The sequence below is a fragment of the Oncorhynchus clarkii genome, chromosome 18 (assembly GCF_045791955.1).
Source record: "Oncorhynchus clarkii lewisi isolate Uvic-CL-2024 chromosome 18, UVic_Ocla_1.0, whole genome shotgun sequence".
Classification (NCBI taxonomy): Eukaryota; Metazoa; Chordata; class Actinopteri; order Salmoniformes; family Salmonidae; genus Oncorhynchus; species Oncorhynchus clarkii.
In genome coordinates this window covers 33,919,511-33,938,031 of record NC_092164.1, presented here as the reverse complement: position 1 = coordinate 33,938,031, position 18,521 = coordinate 33,919,511, and the positions used below count along the sequence as shown (strand labels likewise).

The 18,521-nt window shown below is 45.3% G+C and overlaps 1 protein-coding gene across 1 annotated transcript in view; it reads left to right on the top strand.

Moving 5' to 3' along the window:
• The window catches only part of LOC139373407 (protein argonaute-3-like), a 49,059-nt gene that overhangs the window by 5,232 nt on the left and 25,306 nt on the right, over nucleotides 1–18,521 (top strand). Inside the window, exons 2-12 of the mRNA XM_071113871.1 lie at nucleotides 6,273–6,444; nucleotides 6,624–6,744; nucleotides 6,877–7,085; nucleotides 10,755–10,891; nucleotides 11,266–11,400; nucleotides 11,836–11,923; nucleotides 15,673–15,820; nucleotides 15,986–16,105; nucleotides 16,212–16,355; nucleotides 16,625–16,791; nucleotides 18,098–18,282. Of these exons, the coding sequence (XP_070969972.1) occupies nucleotides 6,273–6,444; nucleotides 6,624–6,744; nucleotides 6,877–7,085; nucleotides 10,755–10,891; nucleotides 11,266–11,400; nucleotides 11,836–11,923; nucleotides 15,673–15,820; nucleotides 15,986–16,105; nucleotides 16,212–16,355; nucleotides 16,625–16,791; nucleotides 18,098–18,282 (1,626 nt within the window). The remainder of the gene's footprint in view (nucleotides 1–6,272; nucleotides 6,445–6,623; nucleotides 6,745–6,876; nucleotides 7,086–10,754; nucleotides 10,892–11,265; nucleotides 11,401–11,835; nucleotides 11,924–15,672; nucleotides 15,821–15,985; nucleotides 16,106–16,211; nucleotides 16,356–16,624; nucleotides 16,792–18,097; nucleotides 18,283–18,521) is intronic.

Here is an 18,521-nt window from a genome sequence, read left to right as displayed (position 1 = left end):
GTGAACCGTCGCCCCAGTCTGAGGTCCTGAGCACTCTGGAGCAGGTTTTCATCTAGAATTTCTCTGTACTTTGCTCCGTTCATCTTTCCCTCGATCCTGACTAGTCTCCCAGTCCCTGCCGCTAAAAATGTCAGACTTCCTCCAGACGTGACGCTTGACATTCAGGCCAAGGAGTTCAATCTTGGCTTCATTGACCAGATAATCTTGTCATGGTCTGAGAGTTCTTTAGGTGCCTTTTGGCAAATTCCAAGCGGGCTGTCATGTGCCTTTTCCTGAGGAGAGGCTTCTGTCTGGCCACTCTACCATAAAGGCCTGATTTGTGGAGTGCTGCAGAGATGTTTGTCCTTCTGGAATGTTCTCCCATCTCCACAGAGGAACCGGAGCTCTGTCAGAGTGACCATCTGGTTCTTGGTCACCTCCCTGACCAAGGCCTTTCTCCCCCGATTGCTCAGTTTGGCCCGGGTGGCCAACTCTAGGAAGAGAGGCCACTGTGTTCTTGGGGAACTTCAATGTTGCAGAAGTGTTTTGGTACCCGTCCCCAGATCTGTGCCCCTACACAATCCTGTCTCGGAGCTCTACGGACAATTCCTTCGACCTCATGGCTTGGGTTTTGCTCTGACATGCACTGTCAACTGTGGGACTTTATATAGACAGGTGTGCCTGCCTTAATCATGTCCAATCAATTGAATATACCACAGGTGGACTCCAATTAAGTTGTAGAAACATCTCAAGGATGATCAATGGAAACAGTATGCACCTGAGGTCAATTTTGAGTCTCATAGGATCATTTTAAAGTATTTTTATGAGATATGTGATTTGCTTATTTTTCAAGCCTAAATGGTCAACATTGTTTTTGTGTTCCTATCATTTATTGCAATGTACACCATTTTATGTATGTTGTGTCGGGAGCCCCATTCCTTCACCTGACACCACACTCCAAAAATAAAGTTCTGCAGGCTCTAGTTTTGTCTAATCTTGATTATTGTCCAGTCGTGTGGTCCAGGGCTGCAAGGAAAGACCTAGTTAAGCTGCAGCTGGCCCAGAACAGAGCAGCACGTTTTGCTCTTCCTTGTAATCAGAGGGCTGATATCAAGACTATGCATGCCAGTCTCTCTTGGGTAATAGTTGACGAGAGACTGACTGCATCCTGTCCTCTTTTTATAAGAAACATTAATATGTTAAATCCCAAATTGTTTGCATAGTCAACTTACACACAGCTCTGACACACACACTTACCCCAACAGACATGCCACCAGGGGTCTTTTCACAGTCCCCAAATCCAGAACAAATTCAAGAAAGCGTACAGTATTATATAGAGCCAGTATTGCATGGCACTCTGTTCCATCTCATATTGCTCAAATAAACAGCAAACCTGGCTTCAAAAAACAGATAAAGCAACACTTCGCGGCACAACACCTCTCACCTATTTGACCTAGATAGTTTGTGTGTATGTATTGATATGTAGGCTACGTGTGCCTTATTAAAAATGTATGTAGTTCTGTCCTTAAGCTGTTCTTGTCTATTAATGTTCTGTATTATGTCATGTTTCATGTTGTGTGTGGAACCCATGAAGAGAAGCTGCTGCTTTCACAACAGCTAATGGGGATCCTAATAAAATACCATCTGGTCAGAATTTGTCACCTCCATTATAGGGCAAGCCAAGAGTGCAAGTCTGGTACAGAATGGCATTTTATTTCACACTGGAAGCAAACATTTCTCATTTATTGTTTTGTAATTAAGATATTGTCCTGACTTAGTCAGTCAGCAAAGAGTTAAAGCGACATTACCAAAGGGCAGACTGGACCCTGGTTTTATGGACACAAACAATTCATATTTTTCCTGTACAGTGATATATTTGTACCATATAGTGTCCAGGGGCCCCACCCAAACCAATTTGACCACCGTGAAAGTCTAGTAACACTTCCTATGACCTAGCTTTTTGTTCAAACTCATCCATTTTGTACAGAGAATTATGTACGGTGCAATATGTAGTCCAATATGAAAAATGGATTTAGGCTGATTGGCCGCTCTTAAGGGCTGCAGAAGTGACACTCCTCTGGGTGTAAACTTCAACAATAGATGTGTTCATGCGTAAAATGGACCCTGCTTTTACTGCAACACAACGTACAGGGAATTATGTACGGTGCGATATGGATGTCCAATATGAAAAACATTCTGAACGTAGAGCAATACAAATGGGCTAATTAACAGTGGGATTTTCTAAGGTTGATTTAATGTAATACAAATAATTGTATTATTGTTATTATTAATAGCATTATAAATAATGTTTTGTTATTTGTATTACTGTTGTTACATGATAACTATCTATCAATATCCACACTTCACAGCCAGAAGAGGACTGGCCACCCCTCATAGCCTGGTTCCTCTCTAGGTTTCTTCCTAGGTTCCTGCCTTTCTAGGTAGTTTTTCCTAGCCACCGTGCTTCTACACCTGCATTGCTTGCTGTTTGGGGTTTTAGGCTGGGTTTCTGTACAGCACTTTGTGACATCAGCTGATGTACGAAGGGCTTTATAAATACATTTGATTGATAGTAATCATATTTTTTCATGCTGTTAACAATGTCAATATTATTTGTGCTATAAAATATTTTCTCATTTTTCATATTCTTAAAATTCTGCCTGCTAGCATTTCCTCGTAAAATGTTACGACCATTTGATTATTTTTCCCCCCATACTGCATGCTGGTGGAACGGAGTTGTTTGCTGGTTGGTTGCCTCTGCCGAGTCCCCAACAACCGGATGTTGTGGTTTTCAGGGGAAATGGAAAGAGAGCCTGTGACGTGACTTCCGCTTTAGGACGTTAACAAGGCGACACTCCATCTTAACTCCTCCACATGTACTGGATTGGTTGAACAGAAGAGAATCTCCCCCCGACAGTATCTAGTTTCAAGCTTTTCTTTTACGCCTAAATTAGGTTTGCCGCCGGCTGTCATAAGCAGGTGGCAAGCCCGTCAGGTGTGTCTAATTATCTCAAGCCCATGAGAGGCTGGCTGGCTGTTTGGGAGTTGCCTGCCTGCCTTCCACACCAGCTGGTGTCAAAGTTATTGAATAGTGTTTTTTTCTTACCTTTATTTAACTAGGCAAGTCAGTTAAGAACAAATGTTATTTGTTTTACAACCCTCCCCTAACCCGGATGTTGTTGCATGGAACAGTGCTTGGGACTCCCGATCATGGCCGGTTGTGATACAGCCCAGGATCGAACCAGGGTCTGTAGTAACATCTCTAGCACTGAAATGCAGTGCCTTAGACCGCTGCGCCATTCGGGATCCAACTCACTGTGGGCTCGCTTAATTATCAATCAATTCTGCATGAAAGCCACAAAGTCAATTAACTATCAGCTAGGGGCAGCTGCTTTGTGAGAAAAATATTTGTTGGCATAGTTTTGAGCTGTCAAAACATTGAAACCATGATTGGAGATGGATGATATGATTTGTGATGTCTGCTTTCTTAGCACTCATTCGACACAGTCTGTTGGATTGTCATGTTTTCTGATTTCATGCCAGTTTGATATCAAATCTTAATCTGTATTTGGTGTCTTAAATGAGGCCTGGGAGATAAATGCCAAGTAAAGTTCCCTACTTCCACTTTTTTTTTGTTTTTTTTGTACTGTATTTTAGGGGAATTACAATATTTGGATACATTTTGCACCCACCAAATGACCCATGTGTGTTAACGTGCCTCGAGAGAGGAGCCATAGATGTAGGATACAGCTGCTGAGTGCCTGTACCTGGCTGAACACTGATCCATGTTGTATAGGCCTACAGCTTTCACATGGTGTTTATCGTATAGGTTCTGTGTGTGTAAGCCAAGAGAGCCCATGATCCAGAGCTATGTGTGGGTAGACTTACAGCCTAACTGTAAATGGAAGAGGATGAGAAAGAAGAAGAGGCAGTTAGTTAGCCATCCACACCACCATTGCCACCCACTCTTGTACACTCAGTTGTTTCTTGTTAGGTTTAGGTTCAGTATCTAGCTAGTTGTTTAGTAGTGCAGTCAGTGTATGAGTTGATGTTTGAGTGGGTAGGCTAATTGTGTTCCTGGCTGGCAAAACCATGCATTGTCCAACTCATGATTACACCATCTTCTTTTGAGCTTGACCCTTGATTAGGTCGGTATGTGTGTCTGTTTTTCCTCTTGTCAGGATGGTCTGTGTTGCCATGGAGAAGTGGCAGCCACATGGGTGATGTTGGCATGGCAATGACACGCATGGGAGCGAGTGATAGACACTGGGGACACGGCATCACAGATAGATTGTACTAACTCTACAAAACCACGTTACAGTGTACATTTGTTGATTGCTAGACATACAAATACGATGATTTATTGTTACATTTGAAGCTAGGTCTAGTTGTGGCCACAACCGGACTAGATTGTGAACGACTGTTGGCAGAATGTATTGCTTGACTGCCATGAGGGTGATGAGCACAATATAATTTGAAAAGCCGAACCCCAAACAATTTGTTGTCTAGTTAGTTGAGCAGAGACTATGTATGTTTTGGTTCTACAAAGCTGTGTCCATCATAACATTCCATAATTAAATATTGCACAATGCGATCAATTATCATGCAACAATTTCACTGAGTTACAGTTCATTTAAATAAATCAGTCAATTGAAAAAAAATCATTAGGCATTCGTCTATGGATTTCACATAACTTGGAATACGGATATGCATCTGTTGGTCAGAGATACCTTAAAATAAAAAGGTAGGGGCGTGGATCAGAAAACAAGTTTATTATCTGGTGTGACCACCATTTGCCTCATGCAGCGTGCGAAGTTGCTGGATATTGGCGGGAACTGTAACACGCTGTCGTCCATGTCGATCCAGAGCATCCCAAACATGCTCAATGGGTGACGTCTGGTGAGTATGCAGGCCATGGAAGAACTGGGATATTTTCAGCTTCCAGGGATTGTGTACAGATCCTTGTGACATGGGGCCGTGCATTATTATGCTGAAACATGAGGTGATGGCGGCGGATGAATGGCACGCCAATGGGCCTCAGGATTTCGTCATGGTATCTCTGTGCATTCAAATTGCCATTGATAAAATGCAATTGTATTCGTTGTCCGTAGCTTATGCCTGCCCATACCATAACCCCACTGCCACCGTGGGGCACTCTGTTCACAATGTTGACATCGGCAAACTGCACTCTCACACGACGCCACACACGCTGTCTGCCATCTGCCCGGTACAGTTGAAACCGGGATTGATCTGTGAAGAGCACACTTTTTCAGCCTGCCAGTGGCCATCGAAGGTGAGCATTTGCCCACTAAAGTCGGGTATGCTGCCAAATTGCAGTCTGGTCAAGACCCTGGTGCGAACTACAAGCATTTAGATGAGCTTCCCTGAGTTTAGGACAGTTTGTGTAGAAATTCTTCAGTTTGGAAAACCCACAGTTTAATCAGCTGTCAGGTTGCTGGATATTGGTTGGTCTCAGACGAGCCCGCAGGTGAAGAAGCCAGATGTGGAGGTCATGGGCTGGTGTGGTTACATGTAGTCTGCAGTTGAGAGGCTGGGGATGTAAACAAATTAGAGAAATAAGCTTTTTGTGCATATGGAACATTTCTGGGGTCTTATTATTTTAGCTTATGAAACATGGGACCAACACTTTACATGTTGCGTTTATATTTTTGTTTTGTGTACATTCTACAGACCCTACTGAGTATTCCCTACAATACTTTTACTCTGGCACCCAGAATAGGTTTTGCTCTATAAGTCAGAATAGGTTTTGCTCTATAAGCCAACATGTATTCCACCGATCCTAGTAGATTGTCAAACATTTCTGTAAAGAAGATAACCTTGCATGTTGCGTTTTTATATTTTTGTTCAGTATATTTTGCCTGTGCACATATAACAGGCATTTCTTGGTCGGATCACCTCTCCTGAGTCACCGGAGGAGCGCGTGCTAATCCTGTTGTAGAATTCATTGTGGCCAGCAGGTCAAACGAATGACTACAATTAACAAGTCACTCAGAAATACAAACCATGACTTTCTCGAGTCAGTAGAAAGAGTAGTTCAAAAAAAACGAATCATTCGCCAACTGCGCTAGTGTCATGTTTTTTGTGTGTGTGCGGCTCATCTGAGTTGTAAGTGTGGGTAGTGTGTGTGGTTTTGTGACGTCATGATTACCGGAGTAGTTTTCGACGAGGCTGTGGTAGAGTATGGGTGTAGTGTGGCTGGCACACCCATACTAATCTCTCCAAAAAAGTTTGTTAGTCAGGAGAATTCTCACTCCTCTCCTCTCTCTCTCTAGGAGATGTTGGGGCCCAGGCCCTGTTCTCAGTGCCACGGCGGCCTGGCTTTGGCACTATGGGGAAGCCCATCAAGCTGCTGGCCAACTGCTTCCAGGTGGATATCCCCAAGATGGACGTCTACCTCTATGAAGTAGACATCAATCCCGAGAAGTGCCCGCGTCGCGTCAACAGGTAAACAAGCTGCGCTGAATCAAACCCACAAACTCCTATGTGTCTGCATGAACATTCTCAAAACAACACAAACTGGCTGCAGAGCTTTCATTTGATCACATAAACTGTACTCGGCATCACTTTACATTATGGATCAGTGCTGGAGTGTCGATATATTTGTCTCTCTGGTGCCCCTATAGGGAGGTGGTGGACTCCATGGTGAAGCACTTCAAGGTGACCATCTTTGGGGACCGAAGGCCAGTCTACGATGGGAAGAGGAGTCTCTATACAGCCAACCCCCTACCAGTCGCCACAGCAGGGGTGAGATGCGCGCGCACACACACACACACACAATAACATTTGTAGTGTAATTTACCATATTGAATGTCAGATGGGTGTTCTGGTGATTCATTGAGTTGCCATAGCTTGAACTTCTATCTATATTCTTCTCAGGTGGATCTGGACGTCACCCTGCCAGGGGAGGGGGGTAAGGATCGCCCCTTCAAAGTGTCCATCAGGTTTGTGTCGCTAGTCAGCTGGCACATGCTGCATGAGGTCCTGACAGGGCGCACCATGCCTGAGCCCTTGGAGCTGGACAAGCCCATCAGCACCAACCCTGTACACGCTGTGGACGTGGTGCTGCGACACCTGCCCTCCATGAAGTGAGTCATTACAGTTTTCACTTTATTTATTATAGGTAGGCAAGTTGAGAACAAGTTCTCATTTACAACTGTGAAGACCTAGCGAAGATAAAGCAAAGCAGTTCGACACAAACAACAACACAGAGTTACACATGGAATAAACAAACATACAGTCAATAATACAGTCTATATACAATGTGAGCAAATGAGGTGAGAAAAGGGAGGTAAAGGCAAAAAAAGGCCATGGTGGCGAAGTAAATACAATATAGCAATTAAAACACTGGAATGGTAGATTTGACAGTAGATGAGTGTGCAAAGTAGAAATACTGAGGTGCAAAGGAGCAAAATAAATAAATACAGTAGGGGAAAAGGTAGTTGTTTGGGCTATTTATAGATGGGCTAGATGCAGTGATCTGTGAGCTGCTCTGACAGCTGGTGCTTAAAGCTAGTGAGGGAGATGTGTTTCCAGTTTCAGAGATTTTTGTAGTTCGTTCCAGTCATTGGCAGCAGTGAACTGGAAGGAGAGGCGGCCAAAAGAGGAATTGGCTTTGGGGGTGACCAGTGAGATACACCTGCTGGAACGCGTGCTATGGGTGCAGCTATGGTGACCAGCGAGCAGAGATAAGGCGGGACTTTACCTAGCAGGGTCTTGTAGATGACCTGGAGCCAGTGGGTTTGGCGACGAGTATGAAGCGAGGGCCAGCCAACGAGAACGTACAGGTCGCAGTGGTGGGTAGTATATGGGGTTTTGGTGACAAAACGGATGGCACTGTGATTGACTGCATCCAATTTGTTGAGTAGGGTGTTGGAGGCTATTTTGTAAATGACATCACCGAAGTCGAGGATCGGTAAGATGGTCAGTTTTACGAGGGCATGTTTGGCAGCATGAGTGAAGGATGCTTTTTTGTGAAATAGGAAGCCAATTCTAGATTTAACTTTGGATTCTGGAAGGAGAGTTTACAGTCTAACCAGACACCTAGGTATTTGTAGTTGTCCACATATTCTAAGTCAGAACCGTCCAGAGTAGTGATGCTGGACGAGCGGGCAGGTGCAGGCAGCGATCGGTTGAAGAGCATGCATTTAGTTTTACTTGCATTTAAGAGCAGTTGAAGGCCACGGAAGGAGAGTTGTATGGCATTGAAGCTCATCTGGAGGGTTGTTAACAGTGTTCAACGAAGGGCCAGAGGTATACAGAATAGTGTTTTCTGCATAGCGGTGGACCAGAGACTCACCAGCAGCAAGAAAGACATCATTGATGTATACAGAGAAGAGAGTCGGCCCAATAATTGAACCCTGTGGCACCCCCATAGAGACTGCCAGAGGCCTGGACAACAGGCCCTCCGATTTGACCCACTGAACTCTATCAGAGAAGTAGTTGGTGAACCAGGCGAGGCAATCATTTGAGAAACCAAGGCTATCGAGTCTGCCGATGTGGTGATTCACAGAGTCAATGAATACGGCTGCACAGTATTGTTTCTTATTGATGGTTAAGATATCGTTTAGGACCTTGGCTTTCGAAGACCTTAGAAAGGCAGGGTAGGATTGATATAGGTCTGTAGCAGTTTGGGTCTAGAGTGTCTCCCCCTGTGAAGAGGGGGATGACCACAGCTGCTTTCCAATCTTTGGGAATCTAAGGCGACACGAAATAGAGGTTGAACAGGCTAGTAATAGGGGTTGCAACAATTTCGGCAGATAATTTTAGAAAGAAGGGGTCCAGATTGTCTAGCACGGCTGATTTGTGAGGGTCCAGATTTTGCAGCTCTTTCAGAACATCAGCTGACTCGATTTGGGAGAAGGAGAAATGGGGAAGGCTTGGGTGAGTTGCTGTGGGGGAGTGCAGTGCTGTTGACTTGGGTAGGGGTGGCCAGGCGGAAAGCATGGCCAACCGTAGAAAAATGCTTATTGAAATTCTCAATTATAGTGGATTTATCGGTGGTGACAGAGTTTCCTATCCTCAGTGCAGTGGGCAGCTGGGAGGAGGTGTTCTTATTTTCCATGGACTTTACAATGTCCCAGGACTTTTTTGAGTTTGTGTTGCAGGAAGCAAATTTCTGCTTGAAAAAGCTAGCCTTGGCTTTTCTAACCGCCTGTGTATGTTGGTTTCTAACTTCCCTGAAAAGTTGCATTTCACAGTGTTTCAGGGAGCGCTTGACAGTGATGAGTGGAGGTCGTTTGACCGCTGACCCATTACGGATGCAGGCAATGAGGCAGTGATTGCTGAGATCTTGGTTGAAAACAGCAGAGGTGTATTTAGAGGGCAAGTTGGTTAGGATGATATATATGAGGGTGCCCGTGTTTACGGCTTTGGGGTTGTACCTGGTAGGTTCATTGATAATTTGTGTGAGATTGAGGGCATCAAGCTTAGATTGTAGGACGGCCGGGGTGTTAAGCAAGTCACAGTTTAGGTCACTTAGCAGCACGAGCTCTGAAGATAGATGGGGGGCAATCTTTTCACATATGGTATCCAGAGCACAGCTGGGGGCTAAGGGTGGTCTATAGCAAGCGGCAACGGTGAGAGGCTTGTTTTTAGAGGGGTGGATTTTTAAAATTAGTTCAAATTAGTTTAAATTGTTTGGGTACAGACCTGGATAGTAGAACAGAACTCTGCAGGCTATCTCTGCAGTAGATTGCAACCCCGTCCCCTTTGGCAGTTCTATCTTGTCGGCAAATGTTATAGTTCGGGATGGAAATTTCAGAGTTATTGGTGGTCTTCTTAAGCCAGGATTCAGACATGGCTAAGACATCAGGGTTGGCGAAGGGTGCTAAAGCTGTGAATAAAACAAACTTGGGGAGGAGGCTTCTAATGTTAACATGCATGAAACCAAGGCTTTTACGGTTACAGAAGTCAACAAATGAGAGCACCTGGGGAATAGGAGTGGCGCTAGGCACTATAGGGCCTGGATTAACCTCTACATCACCAGAGGAACAGAGTAGGAAAAGGGTACGGCTAAAAGCTATGAGAATTGGTCGTCTAGATTGTCCGGAACAGAGAGTAAAAGGAGGTTTCTGGGGGCGATAAAATAGCTTCAAGGTATAATGTACAGACAAAGGTATGGTAGGATGTGAACACAGTGGAGGTAAACCTAGGCATTGAGTGATGATGAAAGAGATATTGTCTCTAGAAACATCATTGAAACCAGGTGATGTCATCGCATGTGTGGGTGGTGGAACTGAATGGTTGGATAAGGTATAATGAGCAGGGCTAGAGGCTCTACAGGGAAATAAGCCAATAACACTAACCAGAACAGCAATGGACAAGGCATATTGACATTAAGGAGAGGCATGCTTAACCGAGTTATCATAAGGGTCCAGTGAGTAGTGAGGTTGGTTGGGGTCACGGCGATTCAGACAGCTAGCCGAGCCATGGGTAGCAAGCTAGCATAAGATGGAGGTCGGTTTTTAGCCACCCTGTGCGTTTCCGTCGGTAGATTAGTGGGGTTCCGTCTGTATGGGCCTAGGAGTGTTCATGTACTATAGAACTGCTGTCAGAAGCTCTTTGCTGTGTTTTTCCAGATGTTCTGTTGGTTGTGTGTATTTATCAACACTCATAGTTCAGAATAGTAGTAGTTTATAGTATTGATTCTTTTAGAAAATATATACAACCTAATGAAGCTATGTCTTGAATAAAACATGAGTTGAGTAATTCAATACATTTTCTGGCTGTGAAAGGTGACCCCCTCTTCTCCCCAGGTACACCCCAGTGGGGCGCTCCTTCTTCTCCGCACCAGAGGGTTACGATCATCCCCTGGGCGGGGGTAGGGAGGTGTGGTTCGGCTTCCACCAGTCGGTGCGGCCCGCCATGTGGAAGATGATGCTCAACATTGACGGTGAGGGCCTTTTCCCTTGACTGTCAGGAACATCGACAATAATAACGTATTCTTCAGTGGTGGCAGGGACTTGTTTCTTTCCACATTGTCTGGATGACAATGTTGTAGCATCTCAGTCAGTCTCTGATGTCTGTGTTTAGTTGCATTTTGTTTAGTCAGTCATGTCTTTGATTGGTCCAAATGATATAGAATACAGCCTATCCCTCACACTTATACTCAGAATTTGATCCTTAGCTACATTCGAAGTTACTGATTTTTTTAAAAATGTACATATTCCAACTCTTGCTCTTTGAATTTGGTTGTTGACTATCATAACATGGATCCTAAGCCGCATTCAAGTACCTTATTTTAATTTGACCACTTCTCCTCTGTAGTATCGGCCACGGCTTTCTACAAGGCCCAGCCGGTGATCCAGTTCATGTGCGAGGTCCTGGACATCCACAACATAGACGAGCAGCCCCGGCCCCTCACCGACTCCCACAGGGTCAAGTTCACCAAAGAGATCAAAGGTATGCAGAGTGACGTCACCACCACCACGCCAGGAACAAGAATGCTAACTAATACTTTAATGGAACACACTGCTAGACTCCTTGCATCACTATTGAATTCCAGGACTAATGTTTTTGTCATTTGTTTTGGTTGTAGGGATATTGGTATTGTGATAGTTCATTCACTCCTTTCTGTATTGTTGAATCGTTTTATACTGAACAAAAATATAAGCTCAACAATTGAAATAAATTCATTAGACCCTAATCTATGGATTTCACATAACTGGGCATGGGCGCAGCCATGGGTGGGCTTGGGAGGGCATAGGCACACCCACTTGGGAGCGGGACTGCACCCCTGCCCAGTTATGTAAAATACATAGATTAGGGCCATAATTAATTTTCGATGAATAGTTCTTCTCAAACATATGCACCTCCTCCTTCCTTTGCTGTGTCCAGGTCTGAAGGTGGAAGTGACCCACTGCGGGACGATGCGGAGGAAGTACAGAGTGTGTAACGTGACCCGCCGCCCTGCCAGCCACCAGACGTGAGTACCTATACACAGAGAGACAGGGATATGTGTAGTTTGGCGGCAGGCAGACCAGAAATTAAGAACGTTGGCCCAGTAACCAAATCCCCAAGCTGACTAGGTGAAAAATCTGTCAATATGCTCTTAAGCAAGGCACTTAACCCTGATTGCTCCTGTAAGTTGCTCTGGATAACATTTCAAATATTACAATGTAGGTTAACTCTGACACAGCCTGAACCGAAGCCTTGAATTGCCTCTAAATTGGACTAATGGGCAGCTTCCTGGATACAGAATGTTTCTGTTTATTTGTTTATTTCACCTTTATTTATTTAACCAGGTAGGCCAGTTGAGAACAAGTTCTCATTTACAACTGTGACCTGGCCAAGATAAAGCAAATCAGTGTGACAAAAACAACAACACAGAGTTACATATGGGATAAACAAACGTACAGTCAATAACACAATATAAAAATCTATGTGCAGTGTGTGCAAATGTAGTAAGATTAGGGAGGTAAGGCAATAAATAGGCCATAGTAGCGTAGTAATTACAATTTAGCAATTAAACACTGGAGTGATAGATGTGCAGATGATGATGATGATGTGCAAGTAGAAATACTGGGGTGCAAAAGAGCAAAAATAAATAACGATATGGGGATGAGGTAGTTAGATGGGCTGTGTACAGCTGCAGTGATCAGTCAGCTGCTCTGACAGCTGAAGCTTAAAGTTAGTGAGGGAGATAAGTCTACAGCTTCAGTGACTTTTGCAATTCGTTCCAGTCATTGGCGGAGGCTACAGAAGGAGTGTTGTATAGCATTGAAGCTTGTTTGGAGGTTAGTTAACACAATGTCCAAAGAAGGGCCAGATGTATACAGAATGGTGTTGTCTGCATAGAAGTGGATCAGAGAATCACCAGCAGCAAGAGCGACATCATTGATATATACAGAGAAGAAAGTCTGCCTGAGATTTGAACCCTGTGGCACCCCAATAGATACTGCCAGAGGTCCGGACAACAGGCCCTCCGATTTGGCACACTGAACTCTATCTGAGAAGTAGTTGGTGAACCAGGCGAGGAAGTCATTTGAGAAACCAAGGCTATTGAGTCTGCCGATAAGAATGCGCTGACTGACAGAGTCGAATGCCTTGGCCAGGTCGATGAAGACGGCTGCACAGTACTCTTTTATTGATGGCGTTTATGATATCGTTTAGGACCTTGAGCGTGGCTGAGGTGCACCCATGACCAGCTCAGAAACCAGATTACATAGTGGAGAATGTACGATGGGATTCGAAATGGTCGGTGATCTGTTTAACTTGGATTTCGAAGATTTTAGAAAGGCAGGGCAGGATCGATATAGGTCAATAACCGTTTGGGTCTAGTGTCTCCCCCTTTGAAGAGGGGGATGACCGAGGCAGCTTTCCAATCTTTAGGGATCTCAGATGATATGAAAGAGGGGTTGAACAGGCTAGTAATTAGCCTATTAGTAATTAGATAATTTAAAAAAAAGAGAGCCCAGCTGATTTGTAGGGGTCCAGATTTTGCAGCTCTTTCAGAACATCAGCTATCTGGATTTAGGTAAAGGAGAAGCGGGGTGGTTTGGGCAAGTTGCCGCGGGTGTTGCAAAGCTGTTGGCCGGGTTAAAGGCAGCCAGGTGGAAAGCAATGCCACCCGTAGAAAAATGCTTATTGAAATTTTCCATTATTGTAGATTTTATCGGTGGTGACAGTGTTTCCTAGCCTCGGTGAAGTGGGCAGCTGGGAGGAGGTGTTCTTATTCTCCATGGACTTTAGTTTCCCAAAACCTTTTGGAATTTGTGCTACAGGATGCAAATTTCTGTTAGGAAAGCAAAGGCTAGCTTTTTCAAACTGACTGTGTATATTGGTTCCTAACTTCCCTGAAAAGTTGCGTATCGCGGGGGCTATTCGATGCTAATGCAGTACGCCACAAGATGTTTTTGTGCTGGTCAAGGACAGTGGAGTAAACCAAGGGCTATATCTGTTCTTAGTTCTACATTTTTTGAATGGGGCATGCTTATTTAAGATGGGGAGGAAAGCGCTTTTAAAGAATACACACTGATGGGATGAGGTCAGTATCCTTCCAGGATACCTGGACCAGGTCGATTAGATAGGCCTGTGTTTTAGGGGGCGTTTGACAGTGATGAGGGGTGGTCGTTTGACCGTGGGCCCATTACGGACGCAGGCAATGAGGCAGTGATCGCTGAGGTCCTGGTTGAAGATGGCAGAGATGTATTTAGAGGGCAAGTTGGTCAGGATAATATCTCTGAGGGTGCCCGTGTTTACGGATTTAGGGTTGTACCTGGTAGGTTCCTTGATAATTTGTGTGAGATTGAGGGCTTCTAGTTTAGATTGTAGGACGGCCGGGGTGTTAAGCATATCCCAGTTTAGGTCACCTAACAGCACGAACTCTGAAGATAAATGGGGGGCAATTAATTCACATATGGTGTCCAGTCCACAGCTGGGTGTCTTTAACAAGCGGCAACAGTGAGAGACTTATTTGTAGAGAGATGGATTTTTAAAAGTAGAAGCTCGAATTGTTTGGGTACAGACCTGGGTAGAACGACAGAACTCTGCAGGCTATCTCTGCAGTAGATTGCAACTCCCTCCCCTTTGGCAGTTCTATCTTGACGGATGTTGTCGTTGGTGATGGAAATTTCAGAATTGTTGGTGGTCTTCCTAAGCCAGGATTCAGACACGGATAGGACATCAGGGTTGGCGGAGTGTGCTAAAGCAGTGAATAAAACAAACTTAGGGAGGAGGCTTCTGATGTTAACATGCATGAAACCAAGGCTTTTACGGTTTCAGAAGTCAACAAATGAGAGCACCTGGGAAATAGGTGTGGTACTGAGGGCTACAGGGCCTGGATTCACCTCTACATCACCAGAGGAGGAGTAGAATATGGGTATGGCTAAAGGCTATAAGAACTGGTCGTCTAGTGCGCTGGAGCAGATTTCTGAGCATGGTAGAATAGATTCAGGGCATAATGTACAGACAATGGTATGGTAGGATGTGTGTACAGTGGAGGTAAGCCTAGGCGTTGAGTCACGATGAGAGAGATTGCATCTCTGGAGGCGCCAGGTGAGGTCTCAACATGTGTGGGTGGTGGGACAAAAGAGCTATCTAAGGCATGTTGAGCGGGACTGGGGGCTCTACAGTTAAATAAAACAATAAGTACTAACCGAGACAGCAGTAGACAAGGCATATTGACATTAGAGAGAGGCATAAAGCAGTCATGGGTGTTGATCAGGATCGCTAAGACAACGGGTAAATGGCGATGAATGAGCAGAGAGGGTCAGTTAGGTACGCACAGGACCTGAGTTCGTGGCTGGGGCCGACAGATAAACAGAGGCCTGCTGGACTATTCACTAACGCAGTACATCAGCTGTGTCGCCGAGTGATCATAGGGTCCAATGAGCAGCAATGGGTGCGTCTGGGAGCCGTTCGGTAGTTGCTATTACGCTAGGCGAACGGGAAACGACGGCATTCAGAAAGCTAGCGGGCCGGGGCTAGTGGATGGGTCTTCCGCGACATCGCAACGGAAAAGCCTGTTGAAGCCACATCGGACGATTACGTCGGCAGACCAGTCGTGATGGATTAAGTCTAGTCCTGGTCTAAAAAGCAAGCTTAATGGAGAATCTCCATTCAATATGCTTTTTGGTCAAGGACTTCGCTTAACCTGTGTCCAGAGAAACCACCCCTAAGAGTTGAACATGGAAACTAGACAAAACTCCATGTTTCTCCTCTCTGAACCCCCAGGTTCCCCCTGCAGCTGGAGAATGGTCAGACAGTGGAGCGCACGGTGGCCCAGTACTTCAGAGAGAAGTACAGCCTGCAGCTGAAGTACCCCCACCTCCCCTGCCTCCAGGTGGGGCAGGAGCAGAAACACACCTATCTGCCCCTGGAGGTGAGTACCAATAATAGTATTGGCTCTTTGTAGAGCCCTGAATGATTGTCTTTCCTGGTCAGATCATCTGCTCAGGATAACTCCGGGCCCTAAGCATAAAGCTGTACCAATACGGCTCTCTACTGTATTAAATTACTTTAACTCACATTCTATGTCTCCTTGCAGGTGTGCAACATAGTAGCTGGCCAGCGTTGTATTAAAAAACTCACTGATAACCAGACGTCCACCATGATCAAAGCCACGGCCCGCTCTGCCCCAGACAGACAGGAGGAGATCAGCAGGCTGGTGAGTATGGTGTACTGTCTCAACCACCACCAAACTAATGATTTCCTGTTTTGCTACTACCCCTCCCTATATCCTCCTCCTCTATCATTCCCCTCTCTATGTCCAGGTGCGGAGTGCGAACTATGAGGTGGACCCGTTCGTCCAGGAGTTCCAGTTCCGCGTGCGTGACGAGATGGCGCAGGTGACGGGCCGTGTGCTGCCAGCCCCCGGGCTGCAGTACGGCGGCAGGGCGAGCTCGGAACACTTCATGGTATCTACCCTTTAAATCATCCTTCATCTGGATGTCTCTGTGCATGTCTGTGATTTAGCTTCACCATCTCTCTTTCTTGCCCCAGGCTCTTTCACTTTTGTTGCTTTTGACGAACTGTCAACCTCTACCACCATTTCACCCACCTCTGTTTTTCTCTGTGAAAATAATAATTTATACTTTTCTTGTGTGAAGGCTATGACAAATGGCATGACAGTGTTTTTTTTAGATAGATTAAATGATACTCTCCCCCTTCTGTGTGTGTGTGGCAGCCCCAGCAGGTGAACCCTGTGGTGTCTTTGCAGAACCGCACGGTGGCCACGCCCAGCCACGGCGTGTGGGACATGAGGGGCAAACAGTTCCACACTGGGGTGGAGATCAAGATGTGGGCAATCGCCTGCTTCGCCACGCAGAGGCAGTGTCGTGAGGAGATCCTCAAGTGAGTGCTGTCTGTCTCATACATGCATACATATACTTGTACGTCATAAACACACACAGACAGAGAGTTCTCTGTTTCAACAGTTAAATACTCAGCACAATGCAATAACATAATATTCATAAAAATATTTATACTGAACAAAAGTATATACGCAACATGTAACGATTTTACTGAGTTACATATAGTTCATATAAGGAAATCAGTCAATTTAAATAAATAAATTGGGCCCTAATTTATGGATTTCACATGACTGGGAACACAGATATGCATTTGTTGGTAACAAATACCTTGTAAAAAGGTAGGGGTGTGGATCAGAATGCCAGTCAGTATCTGGTGTGACCACCATTTGCCTCATGCTGCGTGACACATCTTTCGCATAGAGTTGATCAGGCTGTTGATTGTGGCCTGTGGAAGGTTGTCCCACTCTTCAATGGCTGTGGGGAGAGTTGCTGGATATTGGCGGGAACTGGAACACGCTGTCGTACACGTCACCTCATGCTGAGGTGACGTGATGGTGGCGGATGAATGGCACGACAATGGGCCTCAGGATTACATCACGGTATCTCTGCATTCAAATTGCTAACAATAGAATGCCATTGTGTTCGTTGTCCGTAGCCTATGGCTGCCCATACCAGCACTCAGATAAGCTTCGCGGAGAATTTTGGTTGTGCAAACCCACAGTTTCATCAGCTGTCTGGGTGGCTGGTCTCAGACGATCCAGCAGGGGAAGAAGCTGGATGTGGAGGTCTTGGACTTGCGTGTTTACAGGTGGTCTGCGGTTGTGAGGCTGGTTAGACGTACTGCCAAATTCTCTAAAACAACATTGGAGGCAGCTTATGGTAGATAAATTAACATTCAATTCTCTGGCAACAACTTTGGTGTACATTGCTGCAGTCCAGCATGCCAATTACACACTCCCTCAGGACTTGAGACATCTGTGACATTGTGTTTGACAAAATTGCACATTTTAGAGTGGCCTGTTTTAATCAGCTTCTTGATGTGCCACACCTGTCAAGTGAATGGATTATCTTGGCGAGGAAGAAATACATTTGTGCACAAAATTTAAGAGAAATAAGCTTTTTTGTGCTTATGGAAAATGTCAGGGATCATCTATTTCATGTACATGAAACATGGGACCAACACTTTACATGTTGCATTTTATATATTTTTACAGTATGATTTATTTGGGTTGGTTTCTGCCACGCTTCGTCTGTGTGTCCGTCCATATCGTCTATTTGGGTCTCCTCGTCCTCTCTATCTCTCTCGCTCCTTCTCATCCTCTCTCTTCTTCCCTCTGTCTCTCCAGGGGTTTCACAGACCAGCTGCGTAAGATCTCTAAGGATGCTGGGATGCCCATCCAGGGCCAGCCATGTTTCTGTAAATACGCCCAGGGATCAGACAGTGTGGAGCCCATGTTCAGGCACCTGAAGAACACCTACGCTGGCCTGCAGCTCATCATCGTCATCCTACCTGGGAAGACCCCTGTCTATGGTACGGTCCCAGACACTGTTTCAAGTAGCCACCCTTTGCTTTGATGACAGCTTGGCATTCTCTCAACAAGCTTCACCTGGAATGGTTTTCCAACAGTCTTGAGGGAGTTCCCACATATGCTGAGCACTTGTTGGCTGCTTTTCCATCACTGTGGTCCAACTCATCCCAAACTATCTCAATTGGGTTGAGTTCGGGTGATTGTGGAGGCCAGGTCATCTGATGCAGCACTCCATCACTCT